The sequence below is a fragment of the Amia ocellicauda genome, chromosome 4, assembly GCF_036373705.1.
Source record: "Amia ocellicauda isolate fAmiCal2 chromosome 4, fAmiCal2.hap1, whole genome shotgun sequence".
Lineage (NCBI taxonomy): Eukaryota > Metazoa > Chordata > Actinopteri > Amiiformes > Amiidae > Amia > Amia ocellicauda.
The window spans coordinates 23,311,175-23,331,880 of NC_089853.1; the positions used below are offsets into that span (position 1 = coordinate 23,311,175).

The 20,706-nt window shown below is 38.1% G+C and overlaps 1 protein-coding gene across 1 annotated transcript in view; it reads left to right on the forward strand.

Annotated features, from left to right (window-relative positions):
- Positions 1-7,900: 7,900 nt before the first annotated feature.
- adamtsl3 (ADAMTS-like 3) overlaps positions 7,901-20,706 on the forward strand; it is a 133,653-nt gene continuing 120,847 nt past the window's right edge. The window contains exons 1-2 of the mRNA XM_066701487.1: positions 7,901-8,208; positions 10,065-10,182. Of these exons, the coding sequence (XP_066557584.1) occupies positions 10,108-10,182 (75 nt within the window). The 5' untranslated portion in view covers positions 7,901-8,208; positions 10,065-10,107. The remainder of the gene's footprint in view (positions 8,209-10,064; positions 10,183-20,706) is intronic.

A 20,706-nucleotide genomic window follows, 5' to 3' on the forward strand; every position in this document is an offset into this window, starting at 1 on the left:
AGGCTGTTTTGCATTGATATTGCAGTTTGAGCATAATTATTATAAGTGTTAATGTTTGACTTTCAATTCACATTTTATGGTTGTGGAAATTTGTTTAAAATTTTGCATAGGTTAATTAATGCATGTTTAGGCTATATCAACTTGAACACAGTGGCTCTGCTCTTCTAGTGCTTTATATACATTTTATTTCAACTGTACCTTTCTGTAAGTTCATCTTTGAAATAAGCCCCAGTTTGCAGGGATATTTAAAGAAGAGTTGGAACAGAGGTGTCCCCCTCTCCTACTGAATAATAAGGGTGTGGTGTAGTTGAGTACATCCACTAGGGGGTGCTACAATTTGGTGTAATATTCTTTAAGGTCTGGTACAGTTGGAGTTTTATTTATATGTAGAAACATGCAAGTAGTAGCCTGTATGGTGATATTAAGAAACACAGTGGTAGGTGCATTCATGAAGACAGCCATAGAGAGAACCTGTGTATTGTGTGCTTGTGATAGTAGAAGAGGTAACACAAACACAGCACACCCTCTTTGCAGGTTATTTTATACAGTTATTTTTTTTTATATCACACTCGGTTTTAGGTTTATAAGTGATACTTGTTGTTTTGGGCTGAACTTAAAAATGTCTGTAGAATCCGAGGCTACATTACTGAAGAGGTTAGTATGCCAGAATTTCAGAATTTAATTTTCAGCAGACTTGCAATGTACCCATCCAAATGGCTTCCAAACACCATAAACCCCTCTTTTAATTAATTACAACAATAATTTTCCATACAAAATTGTTCACAGGCTGAGAACACATTACATTGTGGGATGATGGGAGTGTGAGTCTAGCAACAGTTACAATATTAAAATGTAGTGTAAAATAATTATTTTGTACCTTAACAGTCACTGTAGTTGGAGAAAGTAATAAGAATGGGAAGAGACAATAGGAGGTGTTCAGAGAGGGAGAAGTAGTGAGGAGCAGCTCGCTCTTGACTGCTCCGGTTTTTCTGCTATTATTTTAATACATTCACATCAGTTTATAATATCTGCCGGCCACCATCCTGGGCCGATACTTAGACTGCGGGGTAACTGTGTAGCGCCGACGTCAAAAGCCGAGGACAAGTGACAAAAAACATCGATTAACAAAAGAATGTCCTATATTTGTTAGCAACGACTCTGCAAAACGATGAACAACAAGTCGATGAATTGCGAGGACCCCTGTACTTCAATGGGTTCCCTTTTAATAGGAATCTTGGAACAGAATTTACTTTTAATACAACATTTCTAGGGTGCCATCTAGTGGCCAATAACAAAAAGGAAAGTGAGCAAAAGATGCAATTATGGGAATAAATATGATTCTATTTTTATATGAGAGTTGAGTTGTGACCAGCTGAATCATTTGTCCTTAGTAAACTGTTGAATACAGACTGAAGAATATTTGCAATATAAAATTTGGTCTGTCAGCATAGTAATAGATTGATCAACTGTAAACATATCATTGTAGGTTGTTAGGCTGACCAAGGTTACTAAATAATACATATTTAACTTTCTGATCTCTTAAGAAACATAAGAAAGTTTTCAAACAAGAGGAGGCCATTCGACCCGTCGTGCTCGTTTGTTGTCATTAATAACTAAGTGATGCAAGGATCTATTTTTGAATGTTCTCAAATTGTCGGCTTCAACCACATCGCTGGGGATTTTGTTCCAGATTGTAAAAACTCTCTGTGTGAAGAAGTGTCTCCTGTTTTCTGTCTTGAATGCCTTGAAGCCCAATTTCCATTTGTGTCCCCAGGTCTGTGTGTTCTTGCTGATCTGGAAAAGCTCCTCTTGTTTGATGTGGTCGATGCCTTTCATGATTTTGAAGACTTGAATCAAGTCCGCAGGTAGTCTCCTCTGTTCCAGGGTGAAAAGGTTCAGTTCCTCAGTCTCTCAGTAGGACTTTCCCTTCAGACCTGGAATAAGTCTGGTTGCTCTCCTCTGAACTGCCTCTAGAGCAGCGATATCTTTCTTGAAGTGTGGAGCCCAGAACTGCACACAGTATCCAGATGAGCTCTAACTAGTGCATTGTACAGTCTGAACATCACTGCCCTTGTTCTCAATTCTACACTTTTGTCAATTTACAGTGCATCAAGAAAGTATTCACAGCGCTTCACTTTTTCCACATTTTGTTATGTTACAGCCTTATTCCAAAATTGATTAAATTTATTATTTTCCTCAAAATTCTACAAACAATATCCCATAATGACAACGTGAAAGAAGTTTGTTTGAAATCTTTGCAAATGTATTAAAAATAAAAAAACAAAAAAAGCACATGTACATAAGTATTCACAACCTTTGCTCAATACTTTGTTGAAGCACCTTTGGCACCAATTCCAGCCTCAAGTCTTTTTGAGTATGATGCTACAAGCTTGGCACACCTATTTTCGGGCAGTTTCTCCCATTCTTCTTTGCAGGACCTCTCAAGCTCCATCAGGTTGGATGGGGAGCGTCGGTGCACAGCCATTTTCAGATCTCTCCAGAGATGTTCAATCGGGTTCAAGTCTGGGCTCTGGCTGGGCCACTCAAGGACATTCACAGAGTTGTCCTGTAGCCACTCCTTTGTTATCCTGGCTGTGTGCTTAGGGTCGTTGTCCTGTTGGAAGATGAACCTTCGCCCCATTCTGAGGTCCAGAGCGCTCTGGAGCAAGTTTTCATCAAGGATGTCTCTGTACATTGCTGCATTCATCTTTCCCTCGATCCTGACTAGTCTCCCAGTTCCTGCCGCTGAAAAACATCCCCACAGCATGATGCTGCCACCACCATGCTTCACTGTAGGGACGATATTGGCCAGGTGATGAGCGGTGCCTGGTTTCCTCCAGACATGACGCTTGCCATTCAGGCCAAAGAGTTCAATCTTTGTTTCTCATGGTCTGAGAGTCCTTCAGTTGCCTTTTGGCAAACTCCAGGCGGGCTGTCATGTGCCTTTTACTGAGGAGTGGCTTCCGTCTGGCCACTCTACCATACAGGCCTGATTGGTGGAGTGCTGCAGAGATGGTTGTTCTTCTGGAAGGTTCTCCTCTCTCCACAGAGACACACTTGGAGCTCTGTCTGAGTGACCATCGGGTTCTTGGTCACTTCCCTGACTAAGGCCCTTCTCCTCCAATTGCTCAGTTTGGCCGGGCGGCCAGCTCTAGGAAGAGTCCTGGTGGTTCCAAACTTATTCCATTTACGGATGATGGAGGCCACTGTGCTCATTGGGACCTTCAATCCTGCAGACATTTTTCTGTACCCTTCCCCAGATCTGTGCCTCGATACAATCCTGTCTCAGACAATTCCTTGAACTTCATGGCTTGGTTTGTGCTCTGACATGCATTGTTAACTGTGGGACCTTATATAGACAGGTGTGTGCCTTTCCAAATCATGTCCAATCAACTGAATTTACCACAGGTGGACTCCAATCAAGTTGTAGAAACATCTCAAGGATGATCAGTGGAAACAGGATGCGCCTCAGCTCAATTTTGAGTGTCATGGCAAAGGTTGTGAATACTTATGTACATGTGCTTTTTTTGTTTTTTATTTGTAATAAATTTGCAAAGATTTCAAACAAACTTCTTTCACGTTGTCATTATGGGGTATAGTTTGTAGAATTTTGAGGAAAATAATGAATTTAATCAATTTGGGAATAAGGCTGTAACATAACAAAATGTGGAAAAAGTGAAGCGCTGTGAATACTTTCCAGATGCACTGTACCCTTAGCATTATGTATTGCTTCCCCATATTGTTTGGATGGAGAAAGTGAGGAGTCCACATAAACTCCTAGGTCTTTCACATGCGTTACTTCATCTAGTTCTATTCCTCCCATAGTGTAATTATAGTGGACATTTGTATTATCTGCATGTAATACCTTGCACTTGTCCACATTGAATTTCATCTGCCAGGTGTTCGCCCACAACTGAATATTATCTAAGTCCCTCTGAATAGCCTGTGCTGCCGAGATTGTATCTCCTGAGCCACCTATTTTAGTATCATCTGCAAATTTGACAAGTTTGCTAACTATCCCAGAGTCCAGATCATTAATATAGATTATAAACAGCAAAAGCCCTAGTACTGATCCCTGTGGAACTCCACTAACAACCTCACTCCAGTTAGAAGCAACTCCTCTAATCGACACCGTCTGTTTCCTATACATCAACCAGTTCATAATCCATCTACTTACATTACCCTGAATGCCTACAGCTTTCAATTTGAGGATCAGTCTTGTTGTGGAACGTAGACAAAAGCTTTCACATGATCTACAGCTGCAGTTGCATGTTCAAAAAACTCTAATGAATTAGTAAGACATGATCTGCCTTGTCTAAACCCATGTTGACTATCTCCAAGAATATGGTTTTCATTACGATGCTCCTCTATTTCTTGTCTAATCATGTTTTCCAAAATGTTACAAGTAATGCAAGTGAGACTGATTGGTCTGTAATTTCTTGGCTCAGTTTTGTCCCCTTTCTTGTGGATTGGTTTGACATTTGCGGTCTTCCAGTCAGTTGGCACATCCCCTGTTCTAAGTGTCATTTGGAATACTTGAGATAGCAGCCTATAAATAATTTCCCTCATTTCTTTAAGTACTTTTGAAAATATCCCATCTGGCCCAGGTGATTTGTTTGTTTGATTTTAATTCTGCTAGTCCCTTTAGTACCTCCTCCTCATTTATCCTGATCTCTCTTAGAGATTGACTTGACTGATTGTTAACCCGTGGCATGTTATCTGTTTTTTCTGTTCTCTGTAAAATACTAATTTAGAATATTCAGTTAATTTTCTAAGATACTTCCATTTTTAGCTTTAAGCTTTTTCACTTCATCCTTTATTGACCTCTTGCTGTTATAGTATTGGAAAAAGCTCTTTGTATAAGTTTTAGCTCCAAGAGCTATGTTTCTTTCTATTTCCCTCTTTGCTTTCCTGATCCCTCTCTTAACATCTCTTTGAAGCTCTATACATTCTTTGTATTTTGTTTAATCTCTATTTCTTTTGTATGTCGGTCAGTACTGAAATGCCCCAATCAGCTATTATGTTAATCATCATGCAGTATTATTTTGATGTTAAAAATAAGAGAGACTTTGTTTTGCAAGAGTTTAGTCAGTGGTTACATAGATATTGAAACATTATGATCAGTGTCATGGTTGGATAAATTAACACACAGATACAAATAATTACACTATTGCATGCACATTTTTTACATAGTTGTAAAGTTGTAAAGTTTGAGCAAGAAACCCAAACAAAAAGTATCATTTATGTTTTGTTGATTTAGACTAAGCTCTCAGGATACCAAGATTGAACTGAGAGGAAAGAGGATGAGGAGTATGATTTTTGAGCAGATGGTTTATCTTTAAATGTTTTTAAAGACTTCACGGTGATGTTATTGTGTTACTGTCTTGCAGATAGAAGTTAAATGATATATGCCTTTTGTTGTCATTGATAAATTAAAAAAAGTAGAACAAAGACAAGTATAAGGAGGGGCACTATGAAAGAAGAGATACAGAGGGACATATAGATTAGAGACACATTACCTTGTCATGCTTATCTGCTTAATACCTTAATACCAGAGGAACTCACTACGCTATGAGGGTCATACTCTGAACAGTCTTTCCTTAGTCTTTGGTTACTACTTCTGTTTGTTGTCGCTACTTTTACAGCAGAGGGAGCTCTGTCTCCAGGATTCAAAGGCATTCCTCCTCTTCAGGATAAAATACTGCACTTGCAATGCACAGCACATCTCCATTCACCAAATCTTGTTTTTTGATTTTGATATGAATATTTCAGAAGCAGGGTTATGTAGGGTTTCCAGCTATGTAAAACACATATAACAGTTCTTCAACGAATGTCTTATTGAAGAAGACTAATATCACATCAAGAAGTACAGTAAAGTAGTCCCATAGTTAAAAATGTTTGGATTGAAATAACTTATTTTTTCCTTAAATAGTTGATGCTGATATTGTGGATACAGCAGTAGTTATTTATTTAGGAAGTGTTTCACTGGTGTTTTCCCAAGTAGAGCTGCTTACTCTTTGCAAAGTGCTACTTCTGACAGGTCAACACAGCCGCAAGACTTCTCCAGCAAAGAAGAGATTCCTTTAGCATCATTTTCCCTTTGAGACAACTTGTTATTTGCTAATTAACAAGAAGTTAGAGAGAATATCAGCTAAATATAACACACATAAATCACACACAGAAGGGTTGATTTCATTTTATTCCCCCCTCAGAATATTCTTCCCAGTCCAATGGTGAATATATATTAGAAGCAAAGGAATTTCCTATAGACATTTTATTGACATAACAGAAAAGCATCATCTGGAATAGGTGATTCCCCTCTGTATTTCTTCTTTTGCTTTGCTTCCTAATCTATGACAGAGCTTGCAACTGACTTTTGTAACCTTCTGCAGCTGGAGCAGTAGCAGCAGTGTGACATGTTTGGCTTCTGGGAAAGGGGGCAAGCACAAATCAAGGGGTGAGGAAGCTCCCTGCAGCTAAAATTACAATTTCTGAGAATGTAAACATAGGATACCTTCTTGAGAAAAACATAGAACAGGAGGCTATACTATGAAGGAAAATGGAACCATATTTTAGTCTTATATACATGAATACACATACGTGTGTGTGTATGTATATTTATATATGTCTATATCCCTGATATTTTCTCCGTACTATACAAATCTTCAGATGTTATTTCAAAACGTAACATGTTAGAAAATAGCAGACTCAATAGCTTTCCTTCATGGTGAAAAAATTGAGTCAAAAATAAAAACATTGCAATGTACTATCACAAGCAATCAGGAATCGTCTCTTGCCAACGTGCAGGTGCTTTCTTCTGTATGCTTTGAAGTCAAGAGCACTTCTCTGGACCTGAAGGTTTTGTGATGTGGGTTTATAATGCCTCAGTTAATTAAAATCAAACAGCTCCCTTTTTGCTGCCAAATTGTATTCCTCACCTGATAATAAAGTGGCAGAGCGAGCCCTTGTCGGCAGGTTCTACGCACTTTGCTTTCATCTAATTTCTCCAAGAGAACTCATTGATAGATTGTGACAGAAGCCACCAGGGTTTTTATGTTTTATATCAACAGGTCAGTTAAAATTAAATTCACTCACCTGATTTATTAGAAAAATCTTGTATGTATTTATGAGTTTACTTTAATGACAAAATATAGGTCACTACTCTGACACTCCTTAATAGCATTACTATGAGCAATTCACATTTAAGTTTAATTAATTGGATTTTAAAGACCTCTGACAGATTACTTTTCACAAATGTTTGCTAAGCTTTTTGTAAAAGCGAAATATAACTATATACTGTGCCACACTGGAAATACATGTTGCACCCATCAAGAAAGAACACATTAACTTGAATAAATACATGCATTAACTACTACTGCAACTACTGCTACTATTACCTCTACTAATGACTATGCATAACATATATTCGGCTTATGCTGGAATATGGTCATTTGCAATAATACACTGCCTTTGTAAGATTTGAAGATATTAATAAAGTTTAGTTTTCATTCTTTGGATGTCTGTCACTGAAGTATAACATTCATGACTTATGTCTGTGGTTTTGTAAATGTTATTGCTTTCCCTTTCTAATTCTGCCTGCTAGTGCTTTATTACACAGCACTGCAGGACTGGAACAATGAAAAGTAGAAATCTTATGATAAAGAAAAAACTAATTGAATGCAAAATAATAAGCACAATCACAATAATAATAATAATAATAATAATAATAATAATAATAATAATAATAATAATAATAATACGATTTTAAAACTAGAACAACCACAGTGCTTTGTGATCAGATTGCGCACTTGGCAGGGAAATCTAGCCCCACTTTTCTTAAGCGTTTTCAAATGGTCCAAACTTGCGCGCCGTCTAGGACGCCTGGCGGAGCTGGTAGACAAGCTGCAGCACAGCTCCCCTTCATTAGTGCTAACCCTGCTTCAGCTCGGCAGCACTGAACCAGGGGGACGATGAGAAATACGGCTTTGAGTGCCTGAGAAACACATTTTATTTCACGTTAGGTGCAGTATGACCAAATACATCTAAACTATCTACTTCTCCTTTTACCGATTGTAGTTCTTGCCTATCTGGGGATACTGGAGTGGATATTATCACGCAAGCATAGTGCTTATAGTGCTCTGTTTGGCTTTTTCTGAGGATTGCAAGAAACATGCGGATCTCTTCGTGACAGCCGACTTTCCCGTAAAGGTAAGAGAGACGGTGTCTGTGTGCGAGAAACTCTGTACCCGAGGATCAGCAAACAACTGCGCTGCCAGCAACTCCGATCTGATCATTAAATACTTTCAACTGGGGGCAATGCTGAACCGCACACTACTTCGTGTGTGTTTTTTTTTGTATTTATTTGTAGATACAGTCGTTCAGACACACGTTTATTCGATTTATTACTATTTGGAAATGAAGGTGCCAGCTGCCTCTGGTTCAGGGATTGGGCTCTAGTGCGCAATAATCACTGTCATTGATCCCAGCTGTCATTGACACCAAACTTGGTGAAGCAGGTGTAGCGACTATAGTCAAAAAAATGCCCTGGAAAATAATGGTTGTCCCAATGTACAAAAGCAATACTTAGATTTTGGTGATGAGAAAAGTGGTAGCACAGGCTCTGGGTATATTCAGCCTTGTCTGATGCTTTTCTAACGTTCATTCAGATGGACGTGCTATTCTGCTATACTGTAGTGCGTAGGAAGAATCAAGACTGTGAGATGAAACCTAATGCTAGCCTTTGATTTAGCAGTATTTGTTATTTCCAAAAAAACAGTTTTGCCACACTATTCGAGTATGAAGCATTTCATTGTCTTCCATTAAACGCTTAACTAGTAATGTATTTAATGATCAGTTTTTATTCTATTCATATTGTGTCCGTGATGTGAAATATGAATGCATGTTCACGATATCTGTGTCAGTTACAGGCTTGTTGGAAACACTGCCATGTGCAGTAGGTGGTGGGCAACCTGTAACCTGTATATCTTCAGACATGTTTCAGTCATAGTCAGTCTATATAATCGAATCATTATTGACTGAAAACCATCCAAACGGGAAATTAGCATGCAATATTATTAAATAAACATGTATTATTATTATGATTGCTTGTCCTAATTTAATTATAACTAATACAATTGAATGTGAAAATGTGAACAAAACTTGGAAAGGCATGCTTAATGAATGAATGAGGTAAGGTAGACTATTATGTATGTATGAACAATCTATTTGTAAATTTGCTAGATATTATATGTAATATGTACATTGATGAAATAATGTAAAAGTAGATAAATCATGCTACACCATGGATATTCATGACACAGGTATAGATTCATCAGGTAGATTTGTTTTTCTATTAACTATGCATTCCAGGTAAATTCTGTTAATTTACTAACTGTACCCCCCCACCAAAGTTGCACATTACTGTTAAGAAAAACACGCTTAACTTCAAATCATATCTGGAAATCAAAGGGTTCACTTAGAATTTTATGTTTCTTTATTTGTTTACTCATTACTGATATAATTTCCACAAATTTACATCATTGACCATGTTTTATACTACACATGAATTCATGCTATAAGAGTTTGGTATTATTTTAGTTGATGCTTGTTTCTGAAAGGTATTTGAAAGCAGGAGGTACATTCATGTGACCCTGAAAGATATGGAACTGTGAAACTGTCATGTTTAATTTTGTAAAGCCTACCTTACCTAAAGACCAAAAAATAATTAAGATTAAGAAAAAAACAAATGTGCACACACACATACACACAAACTAAGCTGAATCAAATTTCCACTAGAAGGCGATTTGAATGACTCAATAAGGTTGGATGGCTACTTTACAAGTCCAAAAAAATTATTTTTCATATTAAAACTACCTGATCTCTTTTAGTCTGCTCGTGGCGTGCGCTGTGAGTCTGAATCTCTGGCCAGCAAAAACCTTTTCATGTTTTATTTGCACCAATTCCAAAAACAGTTTCATGTCTTCGCACAGTTTTCTTAAGTCAAGGAGATTCTGGCGGCATGTGCTTTAGTTTGTTTATACTGAAACAATCTCTCTTTTACACAGGCTGAAACTAAATAACACGGTTAAGCATTCAGATCTGGACGGCATGGCTAAGGGGAAACCAAAGCTGCTCACGTGGGAGATAAGCATAGCTGTCTTTCTGATCTGTTCTGGTGTCCAGGTATGAGAACTATTTGTGAAATAACTTCTGTTGCTTCGGCTAATGCATGGCCAACTCAGTGCTCAAAGACGTAAAGTGTACCAGATGAAATGCTCCATACAATGCCTATAAATGTCTTCAATAGGATTTCATAGTAAAGTGATTCAAAACCCAACAGGTTTTCATTGTTTGTTTTGGCAGGGACTGATAAAGTATCCTGGTATAGGTCTCACACTTAAAATACCCTTCTCCCCTCTCATTCCTATTATTCTCGATGTATAACATCTGAGTTACTTTTAATCAAGCAACAAAACAAGTAAAAAAGATAAAAGAAAAACAAAACATGGTGCCATGGATGATAGCTTCTGTAGATTAAAACCCATGAATATTCTTGATTGTCAGGCCAACTTTTAATTCCCTCAAAAACAAGGGAAGTTCACGGTTTGATATTTGATCCCTTTTACCCTTCTGAAGTTAAAGTCACTTCTAATTGGATTTTTGCATAGCTCACATGCCACCGGACAAATACAATTTTTACAGTTGGGATTTTAAAGGCAAAGCCCTATGTGAGCAGTCAGTCACCTCTTCTTCTCTGCCAACAGCAATGGTAATATATATATATATATATATATATATATATATATATATATATATATATATATATATATATACACTCACCTAAAGGATTATTAGGAACACCTGTTCAATTTCTCATTAATGCAATTATCTAACCAACCAATCACATGGCAGTTGCTTCAATGCATTTAGGGGTGTGGTCCTGGTCAAGACAATCTCCTGAACTCCAAACTGAATGTCTGAATGGGAAAGAAAGGTGATTTAAGCAATTTTGAGCGTGGCATGGTTGTTGGTGCCAGACGGGCCGGTCTGAGTATTTCACAATCTGCTCAGTTACTGGGATTTTCACGCACAACCATTTCTAGGGTTTTCAAAGAATGGTGTGAAAAGGGAAAAACATCCAGTGTGCGGCAGTCCTGTGGGCAAAAATGCCTTGTTGATGCTAGAGGTCAGAGGAGAATGGGCTGACTGATTCAAGCTGATAGAAGAGCAACTTTGACTGAAATAACCACTCGTTACAACCGAGGTATGCAGCAAAGCATTTGTGAAGCCACAACACATACAACCTTGAGGCGGATGGGCTACAACAGCAGAAGACCCCACCGGGTACCACTCATCTCCACTACAAATAGGAAAAAGAGGCTACAATTTGCACAAGCTCACCAAAATTGGACAGTTGAAGACTGGAAAAATGTTGCCTGGTCTGATGAGTCTCGATTTCTGTTGAGACATTCAGATGGTAGAGTCAGACTTTGGCATAAACAGAATGAGAACATGGATCCATCATGCCTTGTTACCACTGTACAGGCTGGTGGTGGTGGTGTAATGGTGTGGGGGATGTTTTCTTGGCACACTTTAGGCCCCTTAGTGCCAATTGGGCATCGTTTAAATGCCACGGCCTACCTGAGCATTGTTTCTGACCATGTCCATCCCTTTATGACCACCATGTACCCATCCTCTGATGGCTACTTCCAGCAGGATAATGCACCATGTCACAAAGGTCGAATCATTTCAAATTGGTTTCTTGAACATGACAATGAGTTCACTGTACTAAACTGGCCCCCACAGTCACCAGATCTCAACCCAATAGAGCATCTTTGGGATGTGGTGGAACGGGAGCTTCGTGCCCTGGATGTGCATCCCACAAATCTCCATCAACTGCAAGATGCTATCCTATCAATATGGGCCAACATTTCTGTAGAATGCTTTCAGCACCTTGTTGAATCAATGCCACGTAGAATTAAGGCAGTTCTGAAGGCGAAAGGGGGTCAAACACAGTATTAGTATGGTGTTCCTAATAATCCTTTAGGTGAGTGTATGTGTATATATATATATAATTTTTAAATCAGTATAATCCCCTTAGTTATCTGAATGTATTCTTGTTTGGTGAGAGGTGCCAGGGAATATGATTGTATTGTACATTATATTGTAAAAAAAAAAAGACATTGTGGATGCTACAAAGAAGAGCATTTTAATACATAAACTAATGTTGTAATTTTAAGAAGCAAAAATTCCGGAGTATGCAATTTTCAAGATCTATTTTGTGGTTGGGGAGGGATCATTCCAGAACATTGGTGTGGGTACTGAGACCTTTACATTTGCTTCAAAGTTAGATTGCAACATTTTAAAATATTTTAATCTCTAAAAAAAAAAAGGTTTTTGAACTGTGATTCACATTGTTTCTGGAGGGTCTAGCAATACTTGCAAGGGAAAAATGAAGAGACCAAACCAAGCAGAAAAAAAGGAAAAAGCAACTTTGAACTGCAGTGTATGAGCGACAGGACTGTTACTTCAGCTGCAGTGTGGAACGATATTTAATTGTCTCAGATGATGAATAGAAAATTGTGGTTGTTTCTTTGGGGGATTCAGCCAGACACGTTGGGTGATTGAGAGATGGTTACATTTTTGTGCTCCAGTCTTGTCATTTCATACCATAAAATAACAAGAAAAACAAATGTAAGGTGAAGTGTTATGCTTTTTTTTACCCTCTGAAAAAACATAAACAAAGGTCTTTTGCCAGAAATATTTCTTCTTTCCCAAACATATTAGCTGACTTGTGTTGAAACAAAGTGTATAATGCTAAATTGTGTCAAAAGCTTAAAGAGTTTTTTTTTGAAGGGCAGATGAACAATGCCTAAGGTAAACATTGTCATTATTTGTTATTTCTGCAGACAGATGTGCTGTGTGAAGGAAGGAGATAGAACTGTTCAACACAAGATGTTGTTTTAAATAATGTTCTTAAAACACACAGATGTTTAGATAAATGTTACAAAAAACTGGCAGCATTTTATACGGCAGGCAATGATATAATTGCACAAAACAGTGCCTTCCAAAGGATTTCTGAGTTTGGCTTCCTAAATGTGTTTTTCTTTGGTTTGTTTTATATACACAGTGTGAAAAGGTATTCACAGTTTTTTAGCACTTAATGTATAATACACTATGCTACTCATACGTGAAAGTAGGGTTAGTATTATAAATGAGCCCCTTCATGTTCCCATTTCCTTCTGGTTTTGCTCTCACACATGAGTTCAACCGGTACAAACAAGTCCGTCATTTTCCCTGAAGTGATCTGAGGAGCCTAACCTCAGTACAAGGGACACTATATGGGTATTAGGTCAAACTTCCTGCTGTTTGACGCATTTTGTGGTGTTACAGTGTTTGTTGTATTAGTATTAGTGGCTATTTATAATTCATATTTTATTAAACAGGACAAGTTAAAAATATATATTAATCCAGATAAATATATTCATATTTACCCAGTCATTAATCAACATTAACTATATATAATATTTAATTTTCTTGTTAGTGAAAAGACCTCTTCTTCCCTGAGAAATTCAGGAGATATACAGTACTATGCAAAAGTTTTAGGCAGGTGTGAAAAAATGCTGTAAAGTAAGAATGCTTTCAAAAATAGACATGTTAATAGATTATATTTATCAATTAACAAAATGCAAAGTGAGTGAACGGAAGAAAAATCTACATGAAATCCATATTTGGTGTGACCACCCTTTGCCTTCAAAACAGCATCAATTCTAGGCACACTTGCACAAAGTCAGGGATTTTGTAGGCATATAGTCAGGTGTATGATTAAACAATTATACCAAACAGGTGCTAATGATCATCAATTCAATATGTAGGTTGAAACACAATCATGAACTGAAACAGAAACAGCTGTGTAGGAGGAATGAAACTGGGTGAGGAACAGCCAGACTCAGCTAACAAGGTGAGGTTGCTGAAGACAGTTTACTGTCAAGAGTCATACGCCATGGCAAGACTGAGCACAGCAACAAGACACAAGGTAGTTCTACTGCATCAGCAAGGTCTCTCCCAGCAGACATTTCAAGGCAGACAAAGGGTTTCCAGATGTGCTGTCCAAGCTCTTTAGAAGAAGCACAAAGAAAGGGCAACGTTGAGTACCGCAAATGCAGAGGTCGGCCAAGGAAACGTACTGCAGCAGATGAAAGACACATCATGCCTACTTCCCTTCGCAATCAGAAAAGAGTGGGACCCTGGTACACCCATCTACTGCCCGGTGAAGTCTGGTCAGAAATGGCCTTTATGGAAGACTTGTGGCCAAAAAGCCGATGTGGAAACAAGGCCAAGCGACTCAACTATGCATGAAAACACAGGAACCGGGCTGCAGAAAAAAGGCAGCAGGTGCTCTCAACTGATGAGTCAGAATTTGAAATATGTGGCTGTAGCAGAAGGGAGTTTGTTCGCCGAAGGGCTGGAGAGCGGTACACAAATGAGTGTCTGCAGACAACAGTGAAGCATGGTGGAGGTTCCTTGCATGTTTGGGGCTGCATTTCTGCAAATGGAGTTGGGGATTTGGTCAGAATTAATGGTCTCCTCAATGCTGAGAAGTACAGGCAGATACTTATCCATCATGCAATACCATCAGGGAGGCAACTGATTGACCCCAAATTTATTCTGCAGCATGACAACAACCACAAATATACAGCGACAGTCATTAAGAACTATCTTCAGCGTAAAGAAGAACAAGGAGTCCTGGAAGTGATGGTATGGCCCCCACAGAGCCCTGATCTCAACATTGAGTCTGTCTGGGATTACATGGAGAGAGAGAAGCAACTGAGGCTGCCTAAATCCACAGAAGAACTGTGGTTAATTCTCCAAGATGTTTGGGCCAACCTACCTGCCGAGTTCATTCATAAACTTTGCAAGTGTACCTAGAAGAATTGATGCTGTTTTGAAGGCAAAGGGTGGTGACACCAAATTGTAATTGATAAATATAATCTATTAACATGTCTATTTTTGAAAGCATTCTTACTTGACCGCATTTTTTCACACGTGCCTAAAACATTTGCACAGTACTATATCTTATATTAATTTCAGATGTCTTAAGTGTCAATTTTGCTTGTCAATTGAAGATGTTTAACTCGGATATGACTGAAGTTTCTCATGTATTTTTATTGCAAACTCAAACATGTCATTCTTCACCAGCAGGCAGTATTCATACTGGGAAATCCCTGTGAAAGAACAGTGCAATTTAGCAATTGGTTGCTGTTCAGATGAAATAGTGCTGCCCCTTGGCATTTTGCCATAACTGTATACGCGACATGCCTGAGTGTAGCATTTCAAATGAGTGACAAAGAGAGAGTGGATGATTCTCTACTGTTAATTGAAAAACAATTTTAGTTTTATGTTTCATAATCATGTTTTATTGCCATTGTACTGGCATTACATTTTACAAGCTTAAAGTGCATTTTAGTAGATATACACATCAGAAACTCAATGGAAGAAAGCATAAATAAAGCAGATACATTTTAAAGGAATGCAGTAAAGAATGTATTCTTTCCCCTGGAGGAGTTTCTAATTAAATAAAATCCATCAGACTCCTCCTTAACAGAAGTTGAACCTCCCTTTTCACTGACTATATAATTCATATATCTATGATATTTATGCCTGAAGGGGCTGCACTTTCAGTTACAAGAGGTAATAATAAATTGTGACTTAAGTAGAAAGCACAATACATCCTTCTATATTGTTTCTGTTGGATCTGCCCCTGCAATTGTGAATTTTGTTGATTACATGGATTTAAAGGAAGTTGAATAAAGAAATTCAGAAGCAAGATGCCAAACACAGTGCACAGAAATGCCCCAAACAGGGTAGCAAATTATATGACATAATCTGTATGTGTGTGTATTTGTATATATTCATTGCTTATAAAAAAAAGTCTAGACCCCTTTGGACGTCACATTTTGTGTCTCAGGTTTTCATGCATGTAGATAAGTCTCCATCCCCCTGAAAGCACATTTAGCAGCAATTGCAGCTGTGAGTCTGTTGGGATAGGTCTCTACCAAACCTAGATTTGGCAATATTTTACCTTTCTTCTTTACAAAACTGTTCAAGCTCTGTCAAGTTCCTTGGGCAGCATTTATGGACAGCAATCTGCAAGTCATGTCACACATTTTTGATTGGATTTAGGTCTGGGCTCAGACTGGGCTACTCAAGGACATTTACCTTTTTTTTCCTTAGCCACAGCAGTGTAGCCTTGGCTGTGTGCTTGTTGTCATGCTGAAAGGTGAACTTCAGTCCCAGTTTCACCTTTCTAGCAGAGGGCAGCAGGTTTTATTCAAGGTCCTTTCTGTACTTTGCTCCATTCATTTTCCCTTCTATCCTGACAAGTGCCCCAGTCCCTGCCGATGAGAAACATCCCCATAACATGATGCTGCCATCACCATGCTTCACAATAGGGATGGCGTTCTTTGGATGATGCGATGTGTTGGGTTTGCGCCAAACATAACACTTTGCATTTAGGACAAAAAGTTCGCCTTTAGTTTCGTCAGACCACAAAACTTTTTGCCACATGGCTACAGAATCTCCTGAGTGTTTTTTTTCTTACTTCAAACGGAATTTAGATTGGGCTTTCTTGAGTAATGCCTTCTTTCTTGCCACCCTACAATACAGGTCAGATTTGTCAAATGCTTGGGATATTGTTCTTACATGGATGCTTTTTCCAGTCTTGGCCATAAAAGCCTGTAGATATTGCACAGTTGCCATTGGCCATGTGAACAGTCTGTCTGCTTCTTTCTCAGGCATCCAGTTTGGACAGCTTGATGTAGACTTCTTAACAATTGTCTTGACCATGCACCAAGGAATATCCATGGCCTTTGCTATTTCATTATATCCACCCCCTGATCTGTGCCTTTCAACAACTTGGAAAGCTCCTTTGTGCCCATGGTTGAGTCTTTGCTTTGAAATGCACTATGCGGCAGGGGTAATCTATAGGATCTGCTGAATTGATCCTGAAGTTATGTGAATCATTACAATTTAACACAGGTAATTGGTTACACCTGAGATAATTTAGGATTGCTATTACAAGGGGGGTGAACACATTTTTTTCTCCTTTAATACAAAGCATTTTAATTACAGGCTATAATGCAAGAAAAGGTGAAAGGAGTGTATAGACTTTCTATAGGCACTGTATATATATATATATATATATATATATATAATGTGCTTCCAGCCTTCCACATATACCCTATTTGCGGAGTAGGTTTTGCTAGTCTGTCTGTATTCTGTGCTTTTACGAATGCTATTTATATCAATAGCACTATAGATACAGATGGAAATTAGATTGAAATTGTCTCCAGTCTGGAACATCTCTTTACCAGTGGATCTTTGTTGTCATGTAAATCTTGGCTGGGCCTGTAAATCTCATGGGACTGGTGAGGGTTAGTTCAATGTCACCTGTTTTTTTCCAGACACAATCCTTTGAAGCTGTATTGCAGTTAAATATAGGCAGACAAGGCAAAAATAAGCATTGTTTTGTTTGTGTAACCCATGACAATTCAATTTGGACTGTCTAGATTACTTTCTTTCATTTTTTGTGGAAAAATATGCAACATATTGCGTGCCTAGGAACTGTTTTTCAACATGTCATTGATTTATATATTTTAATTAAGCTAAATGTATGATAGAAAAAAAAATCATGTTCATTTCACGATCTTCAACACATATTTTCAATAATTGTGCCTTTCCATTTTCCAGATTAAAACCAAAACAAAAGAAGAAAACAGAAAGTTTACAAAACAAGTTTCTGTTTATAAGGTCACTAAGAGACTTGATTAGTGTTTATATATACTTTTGCCACTGTCCAGCAATCTTATCCAAGGAGGTCTTTTCTACAGTTTCAAAGTGAACACTGCTAAACTGTTCTTGTGCAGTTTTGGGCAGATGTCAACAGAGTTCAAAACCCTGCCACTTGTAGTCTTCTTGGCATTTTTATTATTAATAAACATTGTGTAAAATACAGATGTCATCACTAGACATTTCCGGTTGTCTAAGAACTCATCTGTATTTGTTTAGACCTTCCTTTATTTAATATGATTTGTAAAGATGATTTTCTCCCTTCCAACCCCCCACCCCACCCCCCTTTGTCTTGTAAACCTGAATGCATTCCCCCATTTGTTACCTCTGCAGTTCAAGCAGTGAAAAAGATGAACATTTTATCAGCTGTGTGGAGAGCTCGTTCTTGGGAAGACATTTTAATGTGAATGTGCTATCACACTGGGATATGTTTCACTATTACTGCTGCAGCACATGGAAAGCTATTTCAATTATGACACAAGTGTTCTTGTACTGACGTTGAGCCAGTTATTTAGCATTGACTGACTTTTAAAAACTAAAGTTTTTTTTAATCTGATGTATTTGCCTAAACCATTTATCTTGAAAGCAGTGATCCATCTTAATATGAACACTCATAGAATCTTTGGAATTAATTCTTAATATGCTTAACTCTTATATATATAAACTATTGATGTGACATGATTTGAGAAATTCACTCTAGTTAAAGTGATTGTAAAGTAGATGCTGGGAGGCTCCTTGGGGGGAATGTAGTATTTTGGGGAAGTCCAAATGGGGTTCTGTTTGATGAACAATAGGTAGTCTGCTTTTTAAAAACTTTGATTCAGACCTATTACTGTAAACTGTTTATTAAAACATTTGATATTTCTTGGCCAGCTCCTTTCTTTGTTACATTTGGCATTATATTTTGTTTTAATGTCTCTGTGTATTGCCCAGAAATCAAACCCACATGTTACACAAATGCCTAATATTAATGGACAACCATTGGAATTTAAGTGTTGTAATTTGTATTAGCATGCATCGGATAACTGCTGTTTCACATTTTAGCTTGTGTGTTTATAGATTCTATATGGTCCTGCTGGTGACTGGATCAATATGTCTAGGTGTGCACTGTGTTCATTATTAAAACAAAGTGTTTGACCTCAACAGTAATATAATATAGCTGACTACAAAAATAGAGGATGACAGAAATACAGAACTTAAGATTTGCTAAGCCCTTTAGCAGAGTTTAGAGTTCATATTGGTACTGATAGATGCGGGGGGATATAGTAAGTGTGCCACTCATTCTTGCATAAACATTCTTATCATGAGACATCATTTCAGTGATATTAGTGGAATAACGTGGATAGAAAAGGGTTTTTCTTATGGTACTTTTAATGCCTTTAAAAACATGCCGGGGTGATAGCACTTCACAAAAAAAAACAACCTTGTTGTAGAAATCACACAGTGGAGGCCAAAGTGGTCAAGGCAAAGTTGGGGCAGCTAAACCATTGCAGCAGTAATTTTACGGTTGGTTTAGTGCATGGATTATGACAAGCAGATGTGGGATTAACTTAATGCTTGGTTGCCTTTTATTGTTTGGTATTTTTCAAGTGGTTTGTAAGTTTTGAGCCCAGTTTTTAGTTTGGGTTTGACCAAGGTTTTCACTTACATGTTTATTTGTGGGAAAGTAGTCCGCAGGGATGGTGGGGGGGCATATCTTGCTTGCTTACCGAGTGAAAGGCCTGTTGGTTTCTCTCTGCTTCCCTTTATAAACAATGCAAGACATAGGCTCCATGTAAACATATAGACAAACATATAGGAAAACCTGCAAGCATTTGTAGATGCTAATATGCTAATATCTGCCTGAGCAATCTTCCATCCTGTAATGTTTGATCAAGAAAAGCTACTATGGAAACGATCCCTATGTATTATATCACTAGAAACTTTTTAAACCATTTGAGCAACTTCCTTTAGTTGGAAACCTCACTGCTGAACACCACTTTGCTACTGGTTACTGTAGTTTCCCAAAGGACATCTATAAATCAGACTCACTCATCACTTAAAACCTGGACCTAAGCATTATTTTGCAAACCCGAAGATGGAATTGTCATGTCTGGCTTTTAGGTACAGTGCTGTGACCAATGGCACAAATTGGCTGTAGTTAAGACCTGTTTAGACTATGAGTTTCTGAGATCTGTGAGAAAAAGTGTGAACTCTAACAGGAGTTTTCCTTTTTTATTATTATTATTATTTATTTTTGGGGCATTGGCAGAACGCTGCGTGTGCATTTTCAGTCATGCTAAGCAGCACAATCAATCCTATGGGCTGAAAGGCCTTAGTATGGCTGCTGTATGTACAGAGGTGACTCGTATTGTGGGTGGAAATGGCTTTGAGGTGAGAGTATGCTTACTCATCACTGTTACTTAAATACAGAGAGCAGAAGTGATGCACACCCTTAGCGTGTTTGAACAGCTGTCGCTAAAAAAAAGGAAAAAAAAGTGTGCACTGGAACGAAGCGTCATGCTCCGGGCTGGTATGTCAGAGGAAGGGCACTGACAGTGAGAGTGTTTTTTGTGGATGAACACACAGTGTGTCAGAGGCTGACTTGTAAACTTTACCTTTCTTTACACAGGGGCTATAAAATGTGGAGAGTAAGCCATAAAACTTAAACAAATTTCCCCAATTTGCAGCACCATATATAGGAAAAAAAACTAAGAATAACAAAACACAGCACATGTGAAAAATATCCATCCATCCATCTTCAAAACCGCTTATCTTGGTGAGGGTCACAGTGAAACCGGAGCCGATCCGGGCAGGCATAGGGCGCAAGGCATGAATACACCCTGGATAGTAGGCCAATCCATTGCTGGTCAACACACA